The sequence below is a fragment of the Chinchilla lanigera genome, unplaced genomic scaffold (genome assembly GCF_000276665.1).
Source record: "Chinchilla lanigera isolate Chin_1 unplaced genomic scaffold, ChiLan1.0 scaffold00113, whole genome shotgun sequence".
Taxonomy (NCBI): Eukaryota; Metazoa; Chordata; class Mammalia; order Rodentia; family Chinchillidae; genus Chinchilla; species Chinchilla lanigera.
In genome coordinates this window covers 1,585,176-1,602,375 of record NW_004955514.1, presented here as the reverse complement: position 1 = coordinate 1,602,375, position 17,200 = coordinate 1,585,176, and the positions used below count along the sequence as shown (strand labels likewise).

At 46.3% G+C, this 17,200-nt stretch overlaps 1 protein-coding gene across 4 annotated transcripts in view; it reads right to left on the bottom strand.

Moving 5' to 3' along the window:
- The window catches only part of Fam193a (family with sequence similarity 193, member A), an 83,411-nt gene extending 69,917 nt beyond the window's left edge, over positions 1–13,494 (bottom strand). For all 4 annotated transcript variants that reach the window (XR_264493.2, XM_005408737.2, XM_013506797.1 and 1 more), the window contains exon 1: positions 13,236–13,494. Coding sequence is in view for 3 of the 4 variants with exons in the window: in XM_005408737.2 (XP_005408794.1) it covers positions 13,236–13,460 (225 nt within the window). In the remaining variant the exon portion in view is untranslated. The remainder of the gene's footprint in view (positions 1–13,235) is intronic.
- Between the last annotated feature and the right edge of the window lie 3,706 nt (positions 13,495–17,200).

The following is a 17,200-nucleotide window of genomic DNA, read 5'->3' as shown; positions in this document are numbered from 1 at the left end:
TTTGTAGCCTAGGCTGGAACTTACAATCCTTTGTAGCTCAAACTCACAATCCTCCTCCTTCAGCCTTCTGAGTGCTGGGATTACAGGCATGCGCCACCACACCCAGCTTTTTTTTTTTCCTTTTTTTCCTAGTACCGGGAATCAAACTCATGACCTTGCATTTGCCAGGCAGGCGCTGTGCCGCTGAGCTAAATCCTCAGCCCCTCTTTTTCTTTTTTTGAGACAGGGTCTTACATGTAGTTCAGGCTGGCCTTTAACTCAGACCCTTGAAAGTACACCCATACTCTCCCTCCCAACATTATGGTTGGACCTAAATCAGTGGTAGGCTTGTCCCTTCATCTGACTACCATGTCTAGGTGCCTGCTCTGAGGCAGGTCTGGATAGATGCCTGAACTGGGCAAGGAGGAGCCCAGGCAAAGGCCGCAGTCAGGGTGCACGGACAGCAGATCAGGACTGGTGGCCACCCATGTTGCTGAGTGAACCCCTGGAGATCTGTCCTTGCCTGAACCTGTGCAAGGAGAAAGAGAGGAAGAGGTCCTGCCTTCCATAGCAACCCAGTCAGGGCCACCAGCCCAGTTGCCGCAGGGGCGCCTGCTCTCCTGGGAAATTGTCCCCACTCTCCTGTCCTTCCCAGTTTTGCTGAATCTACTCTGGCTGTCAAAAATAATTTTACGGGTTGGGGAGATAGCTCAGTGGCATAAGTGCCTGCCTGGCAAGCACAAGGTCCTGAGTTCAATCCCCAGTACCTGCCCCCCCAAAAACAACAGTTTTACGAAAGGTAAGTTTATAAGAGGAGTTCTGACAGAAATGTTCTCAACTTCTCCAATCCCCACCACCTGTCCTACTTACAAGTGAAGCCCTGTCTCCAGATCTGACCTCAGTTCCTTTAGAGCACGCAGCCGCAGTCTCCTACCCAAGTGAGACCCCAGGCCATCACCAGGTCCTTATTCCCTCCCACCCCAAAGTCAGACTCTGCCCACCCAGTGCCGAGTGAGGGCAAGGACACAGAGAACCAGAGTACAACACAGCGGTGCGAATCACTGGGAAGATCAGTCTTATCTCACACAATTAAACATCTCAAATACCATATAAGCCAGTGATGCCCCTCCAAAGTGAAACCCCTTAACAAGACTCTGCCACATAAGTGCCAGTGGACAGAAATATAAATGTCCATTACACTGCTGTTTATGACTGTAAAAAGGGGAAACAATTCTGCATCCTTCAGCAAAGTTACTGACACAGTGTGACATGGTTATGTACACAAGGACAGGTGAGTTGTTATGGGAATTTTATTAGTGAAAATGAAACCACAGCTACTCAGAGCAAGGCACAGAAGACATCATCAACACATACCATTTTAGAAATACATAAATTCGGATTATTAAAGATACACACATAGGTAATCAAATGTTTAAGGCATTTTAAAAATAAAAGAATGATGATGGATATAGAATCGAGGACAGCGCTATTCAGAAGGGGAGGTAGAGGATGGGGAAAAGGGAGGATTAAATGGGGACACAGGCAGTCAGGGATGGCCTGATTCTTACACTAGGTTGATGCTGTCGCCCTTTCATCTTGCACTGGCTCTACAGTAACACACACCTACACACAGCCACATGGATGCAGAGTACACCTCGAGTACCCATGGTCAGCAGGAAGAGGGGGGACCTATCCCAACACCAGCTTCCCTTCCCCATCAGTGCACCCCTCCCTGTCCAATGTCACTGCCTCTCTGGACATTCTGGATATACCTGACCTACTCAGCACCCTCACTACCAGCTTAGTCTCCACACCCTTCCACCAAGGTCAACCCAGCCAAGACCCACCACCACCTCTCTGGCATCAGTCATGTCTTTTCTTGATGCCTTTTCTTGGGGGGAGGGTACTGGGGCTGAACTCATGGCCCTTGTGCTGAGCTACATCTGCAGTGCATCTTCTATTTTTTATTCTGAGACCGGGTCTTGCTAAGTTGCCTGGGCTGAGCTGGAACCTGTGATCTTTCTGCTTCTGCCTCCCAGAGTGCTGGGATGATATATGTGCCCACCACACCTGACTTGATGACTTATTTTATGATCCACTGGGGGCCAGCTGGGAGAGGCCTTCACTACCTCATGCCTCGTGTGCTCCTCCATGTCCTGTGGAGTCAGCTGAGGCTGCAAGACCAGGCCAAGGCTGAGGGCCAGGCCGTGCTCTCAAGTGGAGAACTGATCCCTGAAGACAAAGAGCACACTTGCTCCATGCTCGCAGTCATGGCTCGGAGTTCCCAAGGTGTGGCACAAGCTCAAGGTATGAGGAGCCCAAGTCACAGTCACAGGACAGGGAGTCAACGTTAGCACGGGATACCTAGGCTGCCAATGTGTCAGGAAGACTTGGGCCCTCAGTCTGACCCAGGCATGTCCAGTCTTCTGTGGTGCAGGAATAGTAACAAAGCAGCCACTGCCGCAGCAGCAAGTCAAATCCCAAACCACCAGCTCCTACCTGAATGCCTCTCTAGCTACTTGCTTTCTCCTACTTCCAGGTATCAAGGTCCCTTGTTCTTCTCCCACATCTCTGTAGTCTATTATCAGTCATCTTCATTTCTTATTTTGCTCTTTTGTGTTTCTGAGATGTGCTGCCCAGGCTGGTCTCAAAATCTTAGGCTCAACTGACTCTTCTGCCTCAGCCTCCCAAATAGCTGGGACATAGGCACACACTGTCCACTATGCCTGGACAACTTTATCTCTCAGGCCTCAAGGGTCCTCCTTGCTCTGCATTTCTCTCTGCCCACTGCCCTGGACAGGTGTGCCAGTGCCCAAAGCTGAGAAACTAGACAGAAATCATCCATGTGGAGTTACTGAAAGATGAGTGTGCAGTCCAGCCACATCAGGGATGTAACACAACGGGCCACACACTAAACTGCGGCTCTTAAACTGGGAAGTGCAATACTGAGACAAACAAGGTGAAAGTCCTGTCCACCTCTTAGAAGTAGGGCTTCTGAAATGTCCAACTCACAAATGAAAAAGGGAACATTAGAGGAAAAAAAATATATAAAGGGTAATATTTAAGGTAGTATCAAAAAATGTATAAAATGTTGAGGCAGGAGGGTCACAAGCTCAAGCCAAGCCTGGAGTAACTCAGCAACTGAGCAGGACTCTGTCTCAAGGTAAAAAGGGCTTGGGACATAGCTTAGGAGGAAAGCCCAGGTCCAACCCTCAAAATAAGTAAAGTACCACTAAATAAAGAAATAAACAAGTAACTTTTTAAAAATAAAACACCTGCAGGAGTATGTTTTTGAAAAAAGGTACAATAAGCCCCAGTACTACATATATACATAAAAATGAGTAAATCCGGTGAGGTTAGCACACACCTGTCATCCCAGCATTCTGGGAGGCTGAGGCTGGAAAGCACAAGTTTGAGCCTAACCCAGGCAATTTAGCAACTTAGGGAGTTCAAAATTAAGGGGCCAGAGGGTCACATCTCAGGGCCAAGGTCCTGGGTTCAAACCCCAGTACTCCCCACACAAAAACAGTAACAGAAAAATACCAAACATTAGTCAATGGGGTAAAAATTTTACAGTCCTGGATTCAAAGACTCACTATTAAAAAGTTGTTAATTTTCCTCCCACTGACAGAGGTCACACAATTCCTAGGCAGAATTCAACAGGTATTTTTTAACAGAAATTGACCAGATAATCTTCAATTTATGTAGAAATATAAAGAGCCAAAACTAATCCAGAGCGTTTTTTTAAAATTTTGATTTGTTTTGGAGACAGGCTCTCACTACGTAGTTCAGGCTGTCTTTGAACTCATGGTGTACCCCAGACTGGCTTCAAACTAGCAGTGATCCTCCTGCCCCTGCCTCCCAAGTGCTCGGATGACAGGTGTGTACCACCACATCTGGCAGTCAAGACATTTTTGAAGAGGACAAAGCTTCATTTCTTATTTTGCTCTTTTTTGTTTCTGAGATGTGCTGCCCAGGCTGCACATCTGGCAAGTGCAGGGTCTTGGGTTCAATTCCCAGAACGGGGCTTGGGGGGGGGGGGAGAACTACATACCTAACTACCAAGCCCCTAAAATGTGATTACTCTAAAGTGGTATAGGCAAAATACACACAGGATTTTGAATAAAATATAAAATGAAAAAAATACTAATTTTTTTTGCATTGGTTACATGTTGCTAAGATAGTCTGGGTCTGCTGAAGGTACAGCATCACCTGTATCATTTTAGTTTTTGACATGTGACTGCTAAAAATTCTGAAATTACTGGGGCCGGAGATATAGCTCAGTGGCACAGCGCCTGCCTGGCAAGCGTGAGGTCCTGAGTTCAAGGCCTGGTACTGCACAAAAAAAATAATAAAAAATTTTTTAAAAATAAGAATTCTGAAATTACTTATGTGGCTTGCATTTATGGTTCATATTACATTCTTTGGGCAGTGCTGATAGAAAAAAATTCATAATAAAAATGTTTATGACCTGTGATAAAATAAAAGACTGACGAACAGGACTAAAGCAAGCAGTAACAAGGTAAAATGTTTTGAGATAATCTATAGAGAAATCCCACTAATCAGCAGGAATGAGACAACCCAACCAGTGGTTCTCAGTGTTTTTCAAGGGCTCTCGATGCCTCACCCTTGGTAGCTCCGCGATCAACAGTTTCCTCTGTGTTCTCATGCTGCTGCTCATGCAGAGGCAGTGCCCGGTGACCCCAGCTGATGATCCTAGCCAGTGGCCGAAGCAAGGGCAACAGGGGGCAAAGTGCCAGGGGCTTCTGTGTTCTCGACAGTCACACGCACAGAATTGAAGTAAAAATGCCAGTTCCCACTAAGATATCCTTGGAACAGTAAAATCACTATCTGTATTAAATTTCAACCCCTAGATCTGTCTCCCTGTCTCCCCTAGCAAGCAGCCTGGAGTGCTTGTTTCCATAGCATGCATTTCCAAGGAGGGCAGCCTGGAGGAAAGCGCTGCCGCAGACAGAGCCTCCTTCCAGCCTCCTTCCCACTTTTCCTCAAATAATGACAACACACCATGGGGATCTGCACTTGGGTACTCCAGAACTGGACAAAATGAGCCTGCCACTTCAAAGGAAACAACTGATACTGTTTGTGGCCAATCATAAACTCTGAGCATTTCCACACAAACTAAATGAGGAAAACAGGAAAAGCACTTCCTCTAAAATCAGGAGTGGCCGGGCGTGGGGGCGCCCACCTGTAATCCCAGCACTCCGGAGGCTGAGGCAGGAGGACTGCTGTGAGTTCAAGGTCCACCTGGGCTACAAAGTGAGTTCAAGGCCAGCCTGAACTGCATAGTGAAACCCTGTCTCAAAAAGGCTAAATAAATAAATAAAGTCAGGAATGAAACTAGAATGTTCAGTTTGACCACTCCTACTGAGTACAGTACTTGAAATATTGGGCAGACCAATTAGGCAAGAGAAAGAAAGAAAAAGGCCGCAAATAGGAAAAGTAGTCAAATCACCCTTATTTGCAGACAGTATGATCCTCTTTTAGAAGACCCCTGTGCAATCAAGACAAACCTCTTTTAAGAGCTGTCAATGGGGCTGGGGAAATAGCTCAGTGGCACAAGCACCTGCCTGGCAAGCGCAAGGTCCGGAGTTCAATTCCCGGTACCAAAAAAAGCTGTCAATGACACAAACAGCCCTAGAGACTCCAGCAAAAGACTTTGAGAGTTAATAAATTCAGCAAAACAGCAGGATACATTAAATCATCAATAACTTTTTTTCTCTTTTTAAGAAAATTTTACTTTTTGAGACAGGGTCTCTCTATATAGACCAGCTTGGTTTGCAAATCACTATGTAGCCAAGGCTGACCTCAAATTCGAAATCCTCCTGCCTCACTCTCTCAAGTGTTAGGATTACAGGACTGTGCCACAAAGCCTGGCTTCACCAGCTTTTTATACATCAGTAATAATCTAGCTAAGAATATCTGCATCAGGAAGGTCTGCCCAACCTGGTAAACCATTATTTTGTGAATGACCAACAAATGCTGTCACAAAACCAGGCATGGGTTAGAGATCCATTCAGAGGGCAGGACAAACCAATGGAGCAGTAAGAAAAAGTCACTGACCAGATTTTAGAGTCCACATTGCAACAAAGCATTAAGAAACTCACTTCTTACAATTAGTTTAAAAACCCATTTTTTAAAATAAACTTCAATCAAAACAACCTATCACAAGAGATTGAACACAGAAGCACACAAGAGAAAATCCAACTTTCTTTTATTACTGGACATTAAAGAGATTTGCAAAAAATACAAAACACTCTAATTACTAATTTTTGTTTGGGAAGTTAGGTTTTCATTTTAAAAAAGTGCTACTGATCTTAAGAGGAAACTGGTTAATGACATAAACCTCCATGACTCAGCAACTCCTTCCCTCCATTTATAAAAAGAATCACTCAGGAATGATTAAATCTAGAAACTACAACACAGTATATTCATGAAGGTGAAGAGCACACAGCAATGAAAATGAAGAAACATCACTTATGAACCTCAAATATGTTGCATACTGCATGGTATCTTTTTATTTTAAAGAGAAAAGAACAAAAACAAAATAAAAACAAAGACAAAAAAAATTATAAAAATGATACAGAATTTCAAAACAAGTTGATAGAAAATCAACAATGGTTGTTGTATTACTTATTATTTATCTTCAAAGTAGTTGCTCAGATTACGACTATATCTTTATAAAATTCATAACATTGGGACAGGGTCTTTTTTTTTTTTTTTTTTTTTGGTTTTTCTCCGGTACCAGGAACCGAACTCACGACCTTGCGCTTGCCAGGCAAGCGCTTTTGCCGCTGAGCTAAATCCCCAGCCCCAAAATTCATAACATTGGGAAAGCCAAACTACAAAGTCTAGATTTAGCCAAGCTTCATGGGCCCAGGAATAAAGGAGAAAAAATGGGAATAGTATCACTCCCCATGACCCCTAGTGACCCACTAGCAAAATTTTTGCTTCCTGTTCCCACAACCTTATGCCCTATTGCCCCAGAAGTCTTAGTTTCAGAGGACAGAATGCTTCTACCAGGAGGCACAACGATCCCACTGAACTGATGCAAAGAGCTCCCTGTCACCATTTTGGGCTCCTCATGCCTCTGACTCAACAGGCTAAAAAAGGAGTTGCAGTGAGGGTCAGGGGATGGAGAACAACCTGATCCAGATTACCGCAGGTAAACTGCTCTGATACTCCACAATGGAGATAAGAGAGGGTGTTTCTGGAGTGCAGGAGACACCTTAGGGTATCTCCTCATACTACCAGACCCACAAGAACCCAGTCCAGGTAGGATGATGACACCTGGCCCAGAACCTTCAGGGATAAAGGCATGCATCACCCATCTAGAACCAAGTCCCACTGAGGTGCTACTTGCCAAGGGCCAAGGAAATACAGAATGGATAACAAAGAAGGCAGTTATAATTACCAGCTATGACCACATGGCCAATTACAGCGATGAGGGTTCTAATTGTCGTGAATGCTTCTTCCCTATTTTGTTAATAAGCTTGTACTTATACATATACACATGCATTAAACAGGTGTCTTTGTTTTCTATGTAATATAATGTTGAACTACTGTACTTGTAGTTCACTTAGTCTCTTGATTAGTACATGTTTGCAATACATAATAATCACATTCATCTTGGGGGACTGGTGCATATACACATTACATCTTCGTCATTTTTACTTCCCCTTCTCCCTTTCCACTTTCTCTCCCCATCTCCATAAACTCTTATCTCCCTGTTTTGCTATCTTTTATTTCATCTGACTTATTTCACTCAGCATTATGTTCTCAAGGGGCATCTACTTTCCTACAAATGACTCAAATCTATTCGTTATAGCTAAGTAGTACTTCACCGCACATCCACGCATCTATCTACCTATCTCACATTTTCTTTATCCAGCCATCTATTGGTGGGCCTATAGGCTGCTCCCAAGACTTAGTTATTCTGAGTCGTGCTGCTATAAACATGGGTATGGCTGGGCATGGCAGTGCATGCCTGTAATCCCAGCACTTGGGAGGCTGAGGTAGGAGGATCGCCATGAATTCAAGGCCTGCCTCTCATCCTGTAGCCTCCCTAATAAATCCCTTTGCATGATTACACATAGATTTTTCTATCAGCTGTCCTCCTCTAGAGAGCTCTAACCAAAAAAACTCATAAAGGCAAACTTTGCAAACCAAAATGCAGTATATTCATAAGGTAGACAATATACAATGAAAATAAACTACATCACTTATGAATCTCAGATATAATGCTGAATATGTATGATTATACTTTATAAAATTCAAAACACCAGAAAAGCCAAACTACAATACTAGATTTAGATACCTGAGTGATGTAACTAGCAGAAGTAAGAGACAGTTCAGCAGGAAGGCAGACTCTAGGGCCAGGGCTCTGGTGAGGGCAATGATTTATCTTTGACCTATATGGTAGCAGAAACAACTCAAATATATCATCAATCATAGGAAGTGACAAGAATTAATTTCAACATTAAGTAGACTGAGTGGAGAACAAATAGAGTCCACCTCTCTGCTGATTGCACAAGGATACCTAAAACCAACTATCAAAGATGGGGAGCAAAAGGATGCAGGAGGAGGGAGAAGAACTGGCCAACTTGCCACAATGCTTCAGAAGAGTGTCTCCCACAGATGGTCCCAGGCCAGTAAAAGACCCAGGCAGCCAGAGTCAGGAAGTTCACTTGGTGGTCACCAGCACAATCTCAGAAGGGAATATTTGTAAGGAAAGATGGACAAAGACACATGCAGAACAAAAGCCTTTAAAAGAGCTCAGCCACAGCCAGGTACGATGGCATCCGCCTGCAAGCCCAGCACTCTGAGAGGCTGACCCCAACCTGGACAACTTCATGAGTCCCTGACTCAAACAAGTAAATAAATGAAGGGTGGGGAATGTAGCTCAATGCAAAGGTCCTGGGTTCCAAAGCAGAAGACTAACTGTAAAGAAAACAGATCAATGAGCCCCCTACCAAGTAGCACTGGGAGGAAAGCAGGCAGGGATAATGCAGTTGAAGCTCCTGCAGGCTCCACGCAGGATCAGAACAGAAATGCTACAGGGACACATGATTGTTAAAAAAAAGTCAGAGACAAAAAGACAACAGTGCAAAGCAAGTATCCCCTGGCATCTACAGTCTGCTCACCATAGAAAAGGAGCCTGACTCACAGCGAAGCTGGCACCTGAGGTTCAGGAGCCACAGACCCATTAAGCAGCACTCTTAAAAGAGGCCCAAAGAGCAGCACCACCGCTGCTGTGCACACCCTAGGGTAGGAACCCTGCAGGCTGTCTGGCTGCAGTCTGGCACACCTTCCTCTAAGTGGAAACCCAGAGAACGATGCAGCTCAAGACACTGGTACCTGCCCCAACCCCTTCCAATCAACACCATCGGTCAGGACACTGCCCTCCCAGAGAGGGAGACAGGGAGGGAAGAAGACAGGGAGGGCAGGAGACGAGGCAGGTGCTAGAGGAAATGGGCTTTGCACTGTTCTCTTCCATGTTCTCATGCTTTTTCTAATGTGTGTATGAAACAGAATAACAAAGTAAAAAAAGTAATATTTTAGAAATTAAAAACTGTTTCTTTGAAAAGACAAAATGACAGAGTCCTTAAAAATCTGACTTAGAAAGCACAAGTACAAGAAATTTTTTTTTAAAAAGTCCTATCTACAGACAAGACAGGAATTGAAGACACCCTACAAGCAACTCTGTCCTGCTAGCTTTGACAATTTCTAAAATATGGAACTTAGCAAAACAAACCCCAGAAGACCTTATCCACTGGGGAAAGTGGACCAGAATATACACCTCCAGACATGTATGGCAGTGTTTGAGAACCAAGGCAAAAGAAGAGAGCAGAGCTGGGCACAGTAATACACATCAGATACTCAGGAGGCCGAGGCAGGAATATCATGAGTTGCAGGCAGCCTGGACAATATGCCAAGAACCTGGGCTGGGGATGTGGCTCAGTGGTAAAGGGTTGCTGGGTGTGATTCCCAGTAACCTCACACACATAAAAAAGAGGACAATCAAGTCCTAAAGGTCTGGGGTTCACTTGCCATTAGGATCAAACTGAACAGTTTACATGAAGTCTAGGTTTCTGGGCAGGATAGTGTGCAGAACATGAGCTGGAAGGGAAGTGCTACAGAAGAGGTCTCTGAGGAAGTCTGGATGCGAACTGTGAGCAGGGAGGAGCCTCCACTCTCCTCCTGCTGCATGTGAAAGGATGTTCACCGAAGAGAGAACAGGTCAGTCCCAGTTCCCCACAGTGGGAGCAGGGAGTGCACTCAGAGCTCCTACCCTAGGGACAGAAAGAGCCAGGCAATCTATAAAACCCCAACATGGGGTCACCAAGAGCAGATCAACTGTATGACACGGTGCAACAAGCCCTAAGGAAAAGGGACTCACCTCTGGCAGAGGAAGAAGGTGGAAAGAGACTATACAGCAGGAAGAAAGGAACAAGCAAGCATGGTGACAGTGGGAGTCTAACCCCAGGAAACCCCAAACACAGGGATATTCCCACTCCTTCCCAGGAGTCATAAGCAGGAAGTAGATAGACAGGCAGCCTGTTCCAGGCCCACAACAGCACCATGCTGCAGTGTATGCCACTGGAGATGAGCTGGCCCAAGCACTGGCTCAGCCTACCATGTAGACACCACAGTGACAGTCTCCACCTGGCGCTCTCTACGCACTGTGCAACACTGGACCAGACAATACAAGAGGAGCACAAAGTAAGACTGAAGCTTAAGGAAAACACAGCAATGCCAATTCTACATATACTCCCAGAAGGCGAAAGAACAGGAACACGGACACACCTCACCTCGTCTTATGAGGCCCTAAAGGTCATCATGAGACAAAAAGACTATAGTCACCTTTCACACGCACAGACACAAAGCCTTAGCAAACTCCAGCAAACCAACGCAATGACATGTAAAAGGGATGCCCTCAGGAAGACACATTCAGAAGCACTCACAGCAGCTCTTTTCAAAACAGCACAATTCCGAAAACAACCCAAAGGGCCATGGGTTAACTGCAGAGTGGGTAAACTTCTGTATCTATACTGTTTTGGGTTGTTTTTTTTTTTTTTTTCTTAACAGTCCTAGAGGTTGAATCTGGGTCTTCCCACTGAGTTACACCTCCAGCCCTTTTTAAATTTTTTCCTTTGAAACAGGGTCTTACTAAATCACTACATTGCCCAGGCTGAGCTGAAACTTAACAGTCTGCCTCCAACCCTCTAGTATGCTAACACTGTAGGTGTGCTTCACCACACACAGCTCTACCTGTACAATTTTTTCAACAATAAAAAGGAGCAAACTACTGATGCAAACAACAACATGGATCACTCTCAAGAGCACTGTGTCAAGTGACAGAAGTTTAAGTGAGGCTGGGTGTGGTGGTGAACATCTGCAATCCAGGCACTGGGGAGGCTGAGGCAGGAGGATGGGGGGTGGGGCTCAAGGCCAGGCTACAAAGTTAGTTCAAGGCCATCCTGAACTGCATAGCAAAATCCTGTCTCAAAGACACACATACACACCAAAAGAAGAAAAAAGAAAAAGAAGAGGAGGAGGAGGAGGAGAGGAAGAAGTTGTTGTTTATGTGACACTTAAAAAAGCAGAGCTGTGGGGACAAAAGTCAAGCCTATAATAACAAGAGGCTGACCACCAGGGGGAGCAAGGGAGTTCTATGTAGATTCTGCAATCTAGTCACAGTCAGTGTTTTGTTTTATGAAGAAAATTGAACTTATACTGAAAGTAAATTATTTATCGCTGTCTTAAGAGGCCTCCAATTTTATTTTATTTTATTCTATTTTTTAGGTACCGGGATTCGAATCTAGGATCTCACATTTGCCTGGCCCGAGGCCCCCAATTTTCACCCCGCAAAGGCCACAGGTGTCTATGGGTGCATGCTGGCCAGCACTGCACCTCAGTGGCAGCCCAGGCTGCCACACTGGGTGAGAAGAACAAGCCTGCTGGATAGAGGGCTGTCTCCAGCATATAGCCCCAAGGGAACAAGGGCCTGCCTAAGGACACAGGCAGACCGAGTACCAAGGCAAGGCTGAAATCAGAAGTAATGAAGTCCAGTACACACATAACACACAAAACAAAAAGAAAAAAAAGAAAAAAAGCTTCAGTTGGTGTAAAGACAAGAATTCCAAATGGAAATGCACAGAAAACAAACATGTCAATAATAGTAAACAGCCTTCCATTAAACACAATACAGAAAAAACCAAATATGTTAAATGAACACAGAAAACGTGAAAAATTATTAAAGCAAGGTCTGAGGAGACCAAAACACAGACTAACTAACTGCTCTCTCCATCCTCTAGGTTCACTCCTCTGTTCATCCATTCACTTTGTCATTAACTCAAATATTTTGAGTACCTGTGCATGTTAGGCAGAAAGTACACAAGAACAGCTGCCTTCTCAGAGCCTGTACTCCAAAAGGCAAAATAAGCAGTGAAATATACGGTACGTTGGAAGCAAGTCCGAGGAAACAGGGACTGCAGGAAGGGGTTTGTCAGCAAAGGAAGGAGAGATGCAGGGACTGGTGCTGGTTGATGGGTGAGGTGGTGGAGAGCTATCCACACAGCAGCCAAGCACTCTCACACTGTCACAGGGACTAACTGGAAAGCAAGCCCAGATTAGAAAACAAGGCAGCAAGTGCTATGTGTTACTGGCCACCTACAGCAAGGGATCAGATGAAAAAGCTGAAACAGTTACCTGCAGCAGAAATCAAAGGAAACAGCTCAAAAGTGGGGCCTTATGCAGTGGCATCAGCCAATTCCTAGAATCCAGGCAGATGTGGAAGCCTCCCAGGTCAAAGGTCAGGTAAAGAGTATGGTTCTCCTGCAGGCTGAATGACCTCCAGATAGCCTCTATTAAGCCAAGCTCACCCAAGGAATGGAGAAAAGGGAGAAGGAAAGCCAAGCTACAGAACTGCATCTGGGAGAGAGTTCCAGGCATTGCTAGCACATGGAATTGTCTAGAACCAAACACATGAAAGGCTTGCTAGCTCCTCAGGAAAGTGCTTCACTCACAAAATCCTGAGCCCAGACTAACAAAGCCAAAACACCCTGTGGACTGCCAGCTGGCTGACTCTGTCAGGCATGGCCAGCAGAGGCCAGGAGGGAAATCCAGACAGCACTGCAGAGAGCACCCTGCAGCAGGTGCGTTCCTTCCCTTCTGCTGCCGGTGAGCCCACAGCCCACAGGGAGGCGCGCCGTGCCCGCTCCCCGGCAGCCACTCACCGGCTGGTCAAGGCCGCCATGCCTCTCTTCCTTCTCCACAGTCCTCCGGCAGTCTGGGCACACCCACAGCGGCAGGTGCAGCACGCTGTTGCCCTTGGGAGCCATGGAAAGGGCCAGTTTGCTCGCAGTCTTAACTCCACTCTCTAAGAATGAAGAGTCTTTCCGTTCACTTCTGCACAGAAGACAATAATCCCCAGCGGGGTAGGGTGGTGTCCTATGATTCATGCCAAAACTAAAAGGAGTCTGGAACAGAAAAAAAAATTCTGTTTTCAAAACCTGATCCACAAAGCCAAGATTGTTTAAAAATATACTTAGTTCTAAAATAAAATGCACATGTATGTTTATGTAGAGAATCATAAAATAGGAAACTTGAATAAAACTGAAACTAGTGCTCCAGAAATGCATTACACTTCAAATAAAACATAACACCATACAGAAAATCTTTGTCAGAAGGTGTCTGTTTAGCCCTTCACCTGGACTTTGGGATCACTCCCCCCAGGGAGAAACTGCCAGTCTCAATTTTCAGAGGTACTCTCCACCAAAAAGGGCTTGAAGCCACTAGGGACCAGCCCACAGGGCTCACACTGAGGTGGCAGTTCTGCTGAGATCATCACTGAGACAGGCTAGCCAGGGTGTGGATTCCATACAAAGCACAGGAGCACGATGACAGCCATACACACAAGACCCAGCCCCCGTCCAGGCTCTGCAATAAGCAACACTGCATTCACTCCCAAATACCTGATTTCAACTAGTGCTTTTCAAAGAGACCCTAAACTGCGGGAATAAGGTGGGGGTGAGGACCTGAAGAAGAGGCAAGGTTATGATCCTGGATCCTATCCCAAGATCACCAAGCACTCTATCCAAAAGTAAAATTAGTATTAAAAACACAGGCATGCAGATAGAAGCCAGGGTTCAAGGGCTTGGAAATGGCCTAGAGCCCTAAGGACAGCACCAGATGATGTGCATGGTCCCCCAGAGAGCCTGACAAGGGACACGTACAGGTCCTGGAGAGCCTCAGGACAGGGCCAAGGTGGGGCCATGCAAGGCTGGCCCAGCTCTGTCGTGCTGGGAGCCACATGGCAGAGCACCCCTGGGACTCTCCTGTTAACTGGTGCACCTTGTGGCCTACCGATCAGGTGGGAGAGAGGAATGGGACCCACAGCAAAGCCACTGTGGCTTTCTACAGAGGCTCTAGCCAGCCCTACTGGCTCCTAAGCTCCTCCCTTAGCCTCACGCTCTCCATCCTGGCACTGTGCTCAACCAAGTTGTGCTGACATGACTGCCCTCCCCCAGTCAACTGAGAACTCTCAAGTGGTCCCCAGGCTCCATGAGGGCAGCAGGTTCTTAAACAGGGCTGCATGAACAAAGGAACAAGTGAGTTCAGAATGACAGCACCTTTTGAAGCAAAATGCCTTCATACACTCTGACGCCTGTGCAAACCAGCGGTCAAAACTGCATGCACCCAACATAGCTACACGGTTTAACCAGACATAGTTCAGCAGCCACGTGATGAAGCCTTAGAATGCTGTCTGGGGGACATGGGGAGAGAACTGGCTACTGTCTCCCACTGGTGTCTCTGCAGGCTGCAGACTCCCATACCACCGAGTACAGGAGGGCAGACAACTTTCTCTGTACCTACAGACCTGGAAAGTCTAAATTACAACTTCAGAACTCACACTGACATGCTAGGTGTTCTGGCACAGGCCTATAATCCCAGCACTCTGGGAGGCTGAGGCAGGAGGACTGCAGCCTGAGCACCTTGGCAAAACCCTGTCTCAAAAAATTAAAAAAGGGGCTATGGATATAGCCCAGTGTGAAGGTCTTGGGATCAGTCCCCAGGACCAGCCTCCACCCCTACCCGGCAAAAGACAAAACAAACACCTCACACTGATTTTCCCCCATGTAGCCACCTGTTTTCCCTAGCCCCCATCACTGACAGAACAGTTACAACTATCAGACCTCATAGCTGCCCATCTACCACAGAAGGAAATGCTGGGCTCCAGGCCTCCGAAGTCCAGGACAGAACATAACTGACTGGGGACACTCTGCTCAGCCCCGACCTATCCATCACTTGTCCAGCAGTAATTGAGTGTCCCTTATCCAAATGATTTGGTTCCATCATCATAAGGATGGTACCCAAAATTTATATTTATGGAAAATCTGTTTCATATATACCTTATACATACAGACTGGAGGTCACCTTATACAATATGTTAAGCATACCTGCATTTGACTACAACTCATCACATGAGCTCAGGGATGGAAACTTCCACTAGCAGTGTCATGTCAGCAGTCAAAAAAAATTTCAGATTTTGGAGCATTTTTAATTTCAGATTTTTTGTATTTATCTGGGCCCAGCATCTACCAGGGCACTGAAGCACACTGATAAATAAGCAAACATCTCTGCCCTTGAGGAGCTGATATTCTCATAAAAGACAAAAACAATACGTAAGGTAAACAAAAACACACATTAGACAAGGAGGAATATATGAAGCAGAAAGGAGTATCTGATGCTGGGAATGGTACCCTTTTACTCAGGATGGTAGTGAGGATTCCTTGAGGGAGTGACCGAGACCCTGACACATCAAAGACACCTTGGAAAGAGCACAGAAATAAGCAAACAGAAGGGCCCTGAATTGGGAGGTCAGATGGCTAGGCAGGTGAGGAAAGGGTAGAGAGGAGATGCTGACGGATAGGGGCTGAGAACCAACTCCAGGGCTGTGTGCAGAGAAGAGATGGGAGGGAAGACGTGAGGTCAGGGGACAGTCAGCAGTGGCTTGGACCAGGGACACAGAAATTGAGAGTGGACAAAGTGTGGGAGAGGAGAAGGATCAAGGGCAGTGCCTGGGGCTCTGGAAAGAGCATGTGACACAGTTCTGAACCAAAGGAGACAAGGGGATATAGTTAGGGATATAGCTCAGTGGCACAAGTGCCTGGCTGCTAAAGAAGACAAGTCTACAAATGCCTGACATGTACCCTAAGCCAGGCCTTCTAGGACAGACCACAGGGATACAGCACAATTAGCACAGTAAACACACAAACTCCAAGTCAGATTTGGTGTTCACCCATGAAGAAAACAGTTTGCAAGCGTGTGGACTGGGTCTGAAGGGTAGTGTTTTTGTTTGTTTCTACTTCTGCATTGAAACAGGGTTTCATGGTTTCCCAGGCTGTCCTCAAACTTTTGGCCTCAAGCAATCCTCCTGCCTCAGCCTCCTGATAGCTGGGGCTACAGTGTGCTCCATCATACCCAGCCAAGGACAGCATTTTAACAAGAGCCAAGACCCAAATCCTAAGAGAAGAAGTAAATGGCCACATGAAGACCTGGGAGACAAGGTGAATGCAGAGGGGACAGTGCGTAAAACCCAAGGACAGGGCCTGTGGGCATGCACAGAAAGAAGGCAGGCAAGCAGCAGCCACCAGGTTATGGTTCTGACATGGCTATGGTTCCTGCCCCCATCTTAAAAAGAAGCTCCAGAGCGACAAGTAACACTGCTGTAGGCAACTCCAGAGGCAGTGAGGAGAAGAGGGGTTTAGGCTCAGTGGGAGCCAAGGAGGAAAAAGAGCAGTCAGACTCAGGGATGCCGAGTAGGACTCGAGAGGACCCAGAGGGGTGAGTGAAGGTCAGGCCAATGACACACACACCAGAGACAGAACGGGCCGGCCCAGTGGCAAGAACCAAAGGTCCGCTCTGGATGCTGTTCATAGAGAGTGCAGACTCCACCAGCACAGAGTAAGTCACTCGGCATAGGGTGCAACTGGATATATGATTTGGCATCACCAGCCCGTAAGAGATCTAAAGCCATGGAACTAGATGAGATGGGCCATAGACAGAGGAATGGCCCACAATGTTCAGAATGAGAAGTCAAAACTTCTAAAGGCAGCCGGGTATGGTAGCACACACCTGTAATCCCAGCACTCGGGAGGCTGAGGCAGGAGGATTGTGCGAGTTCGAGACCTGCCTGGGC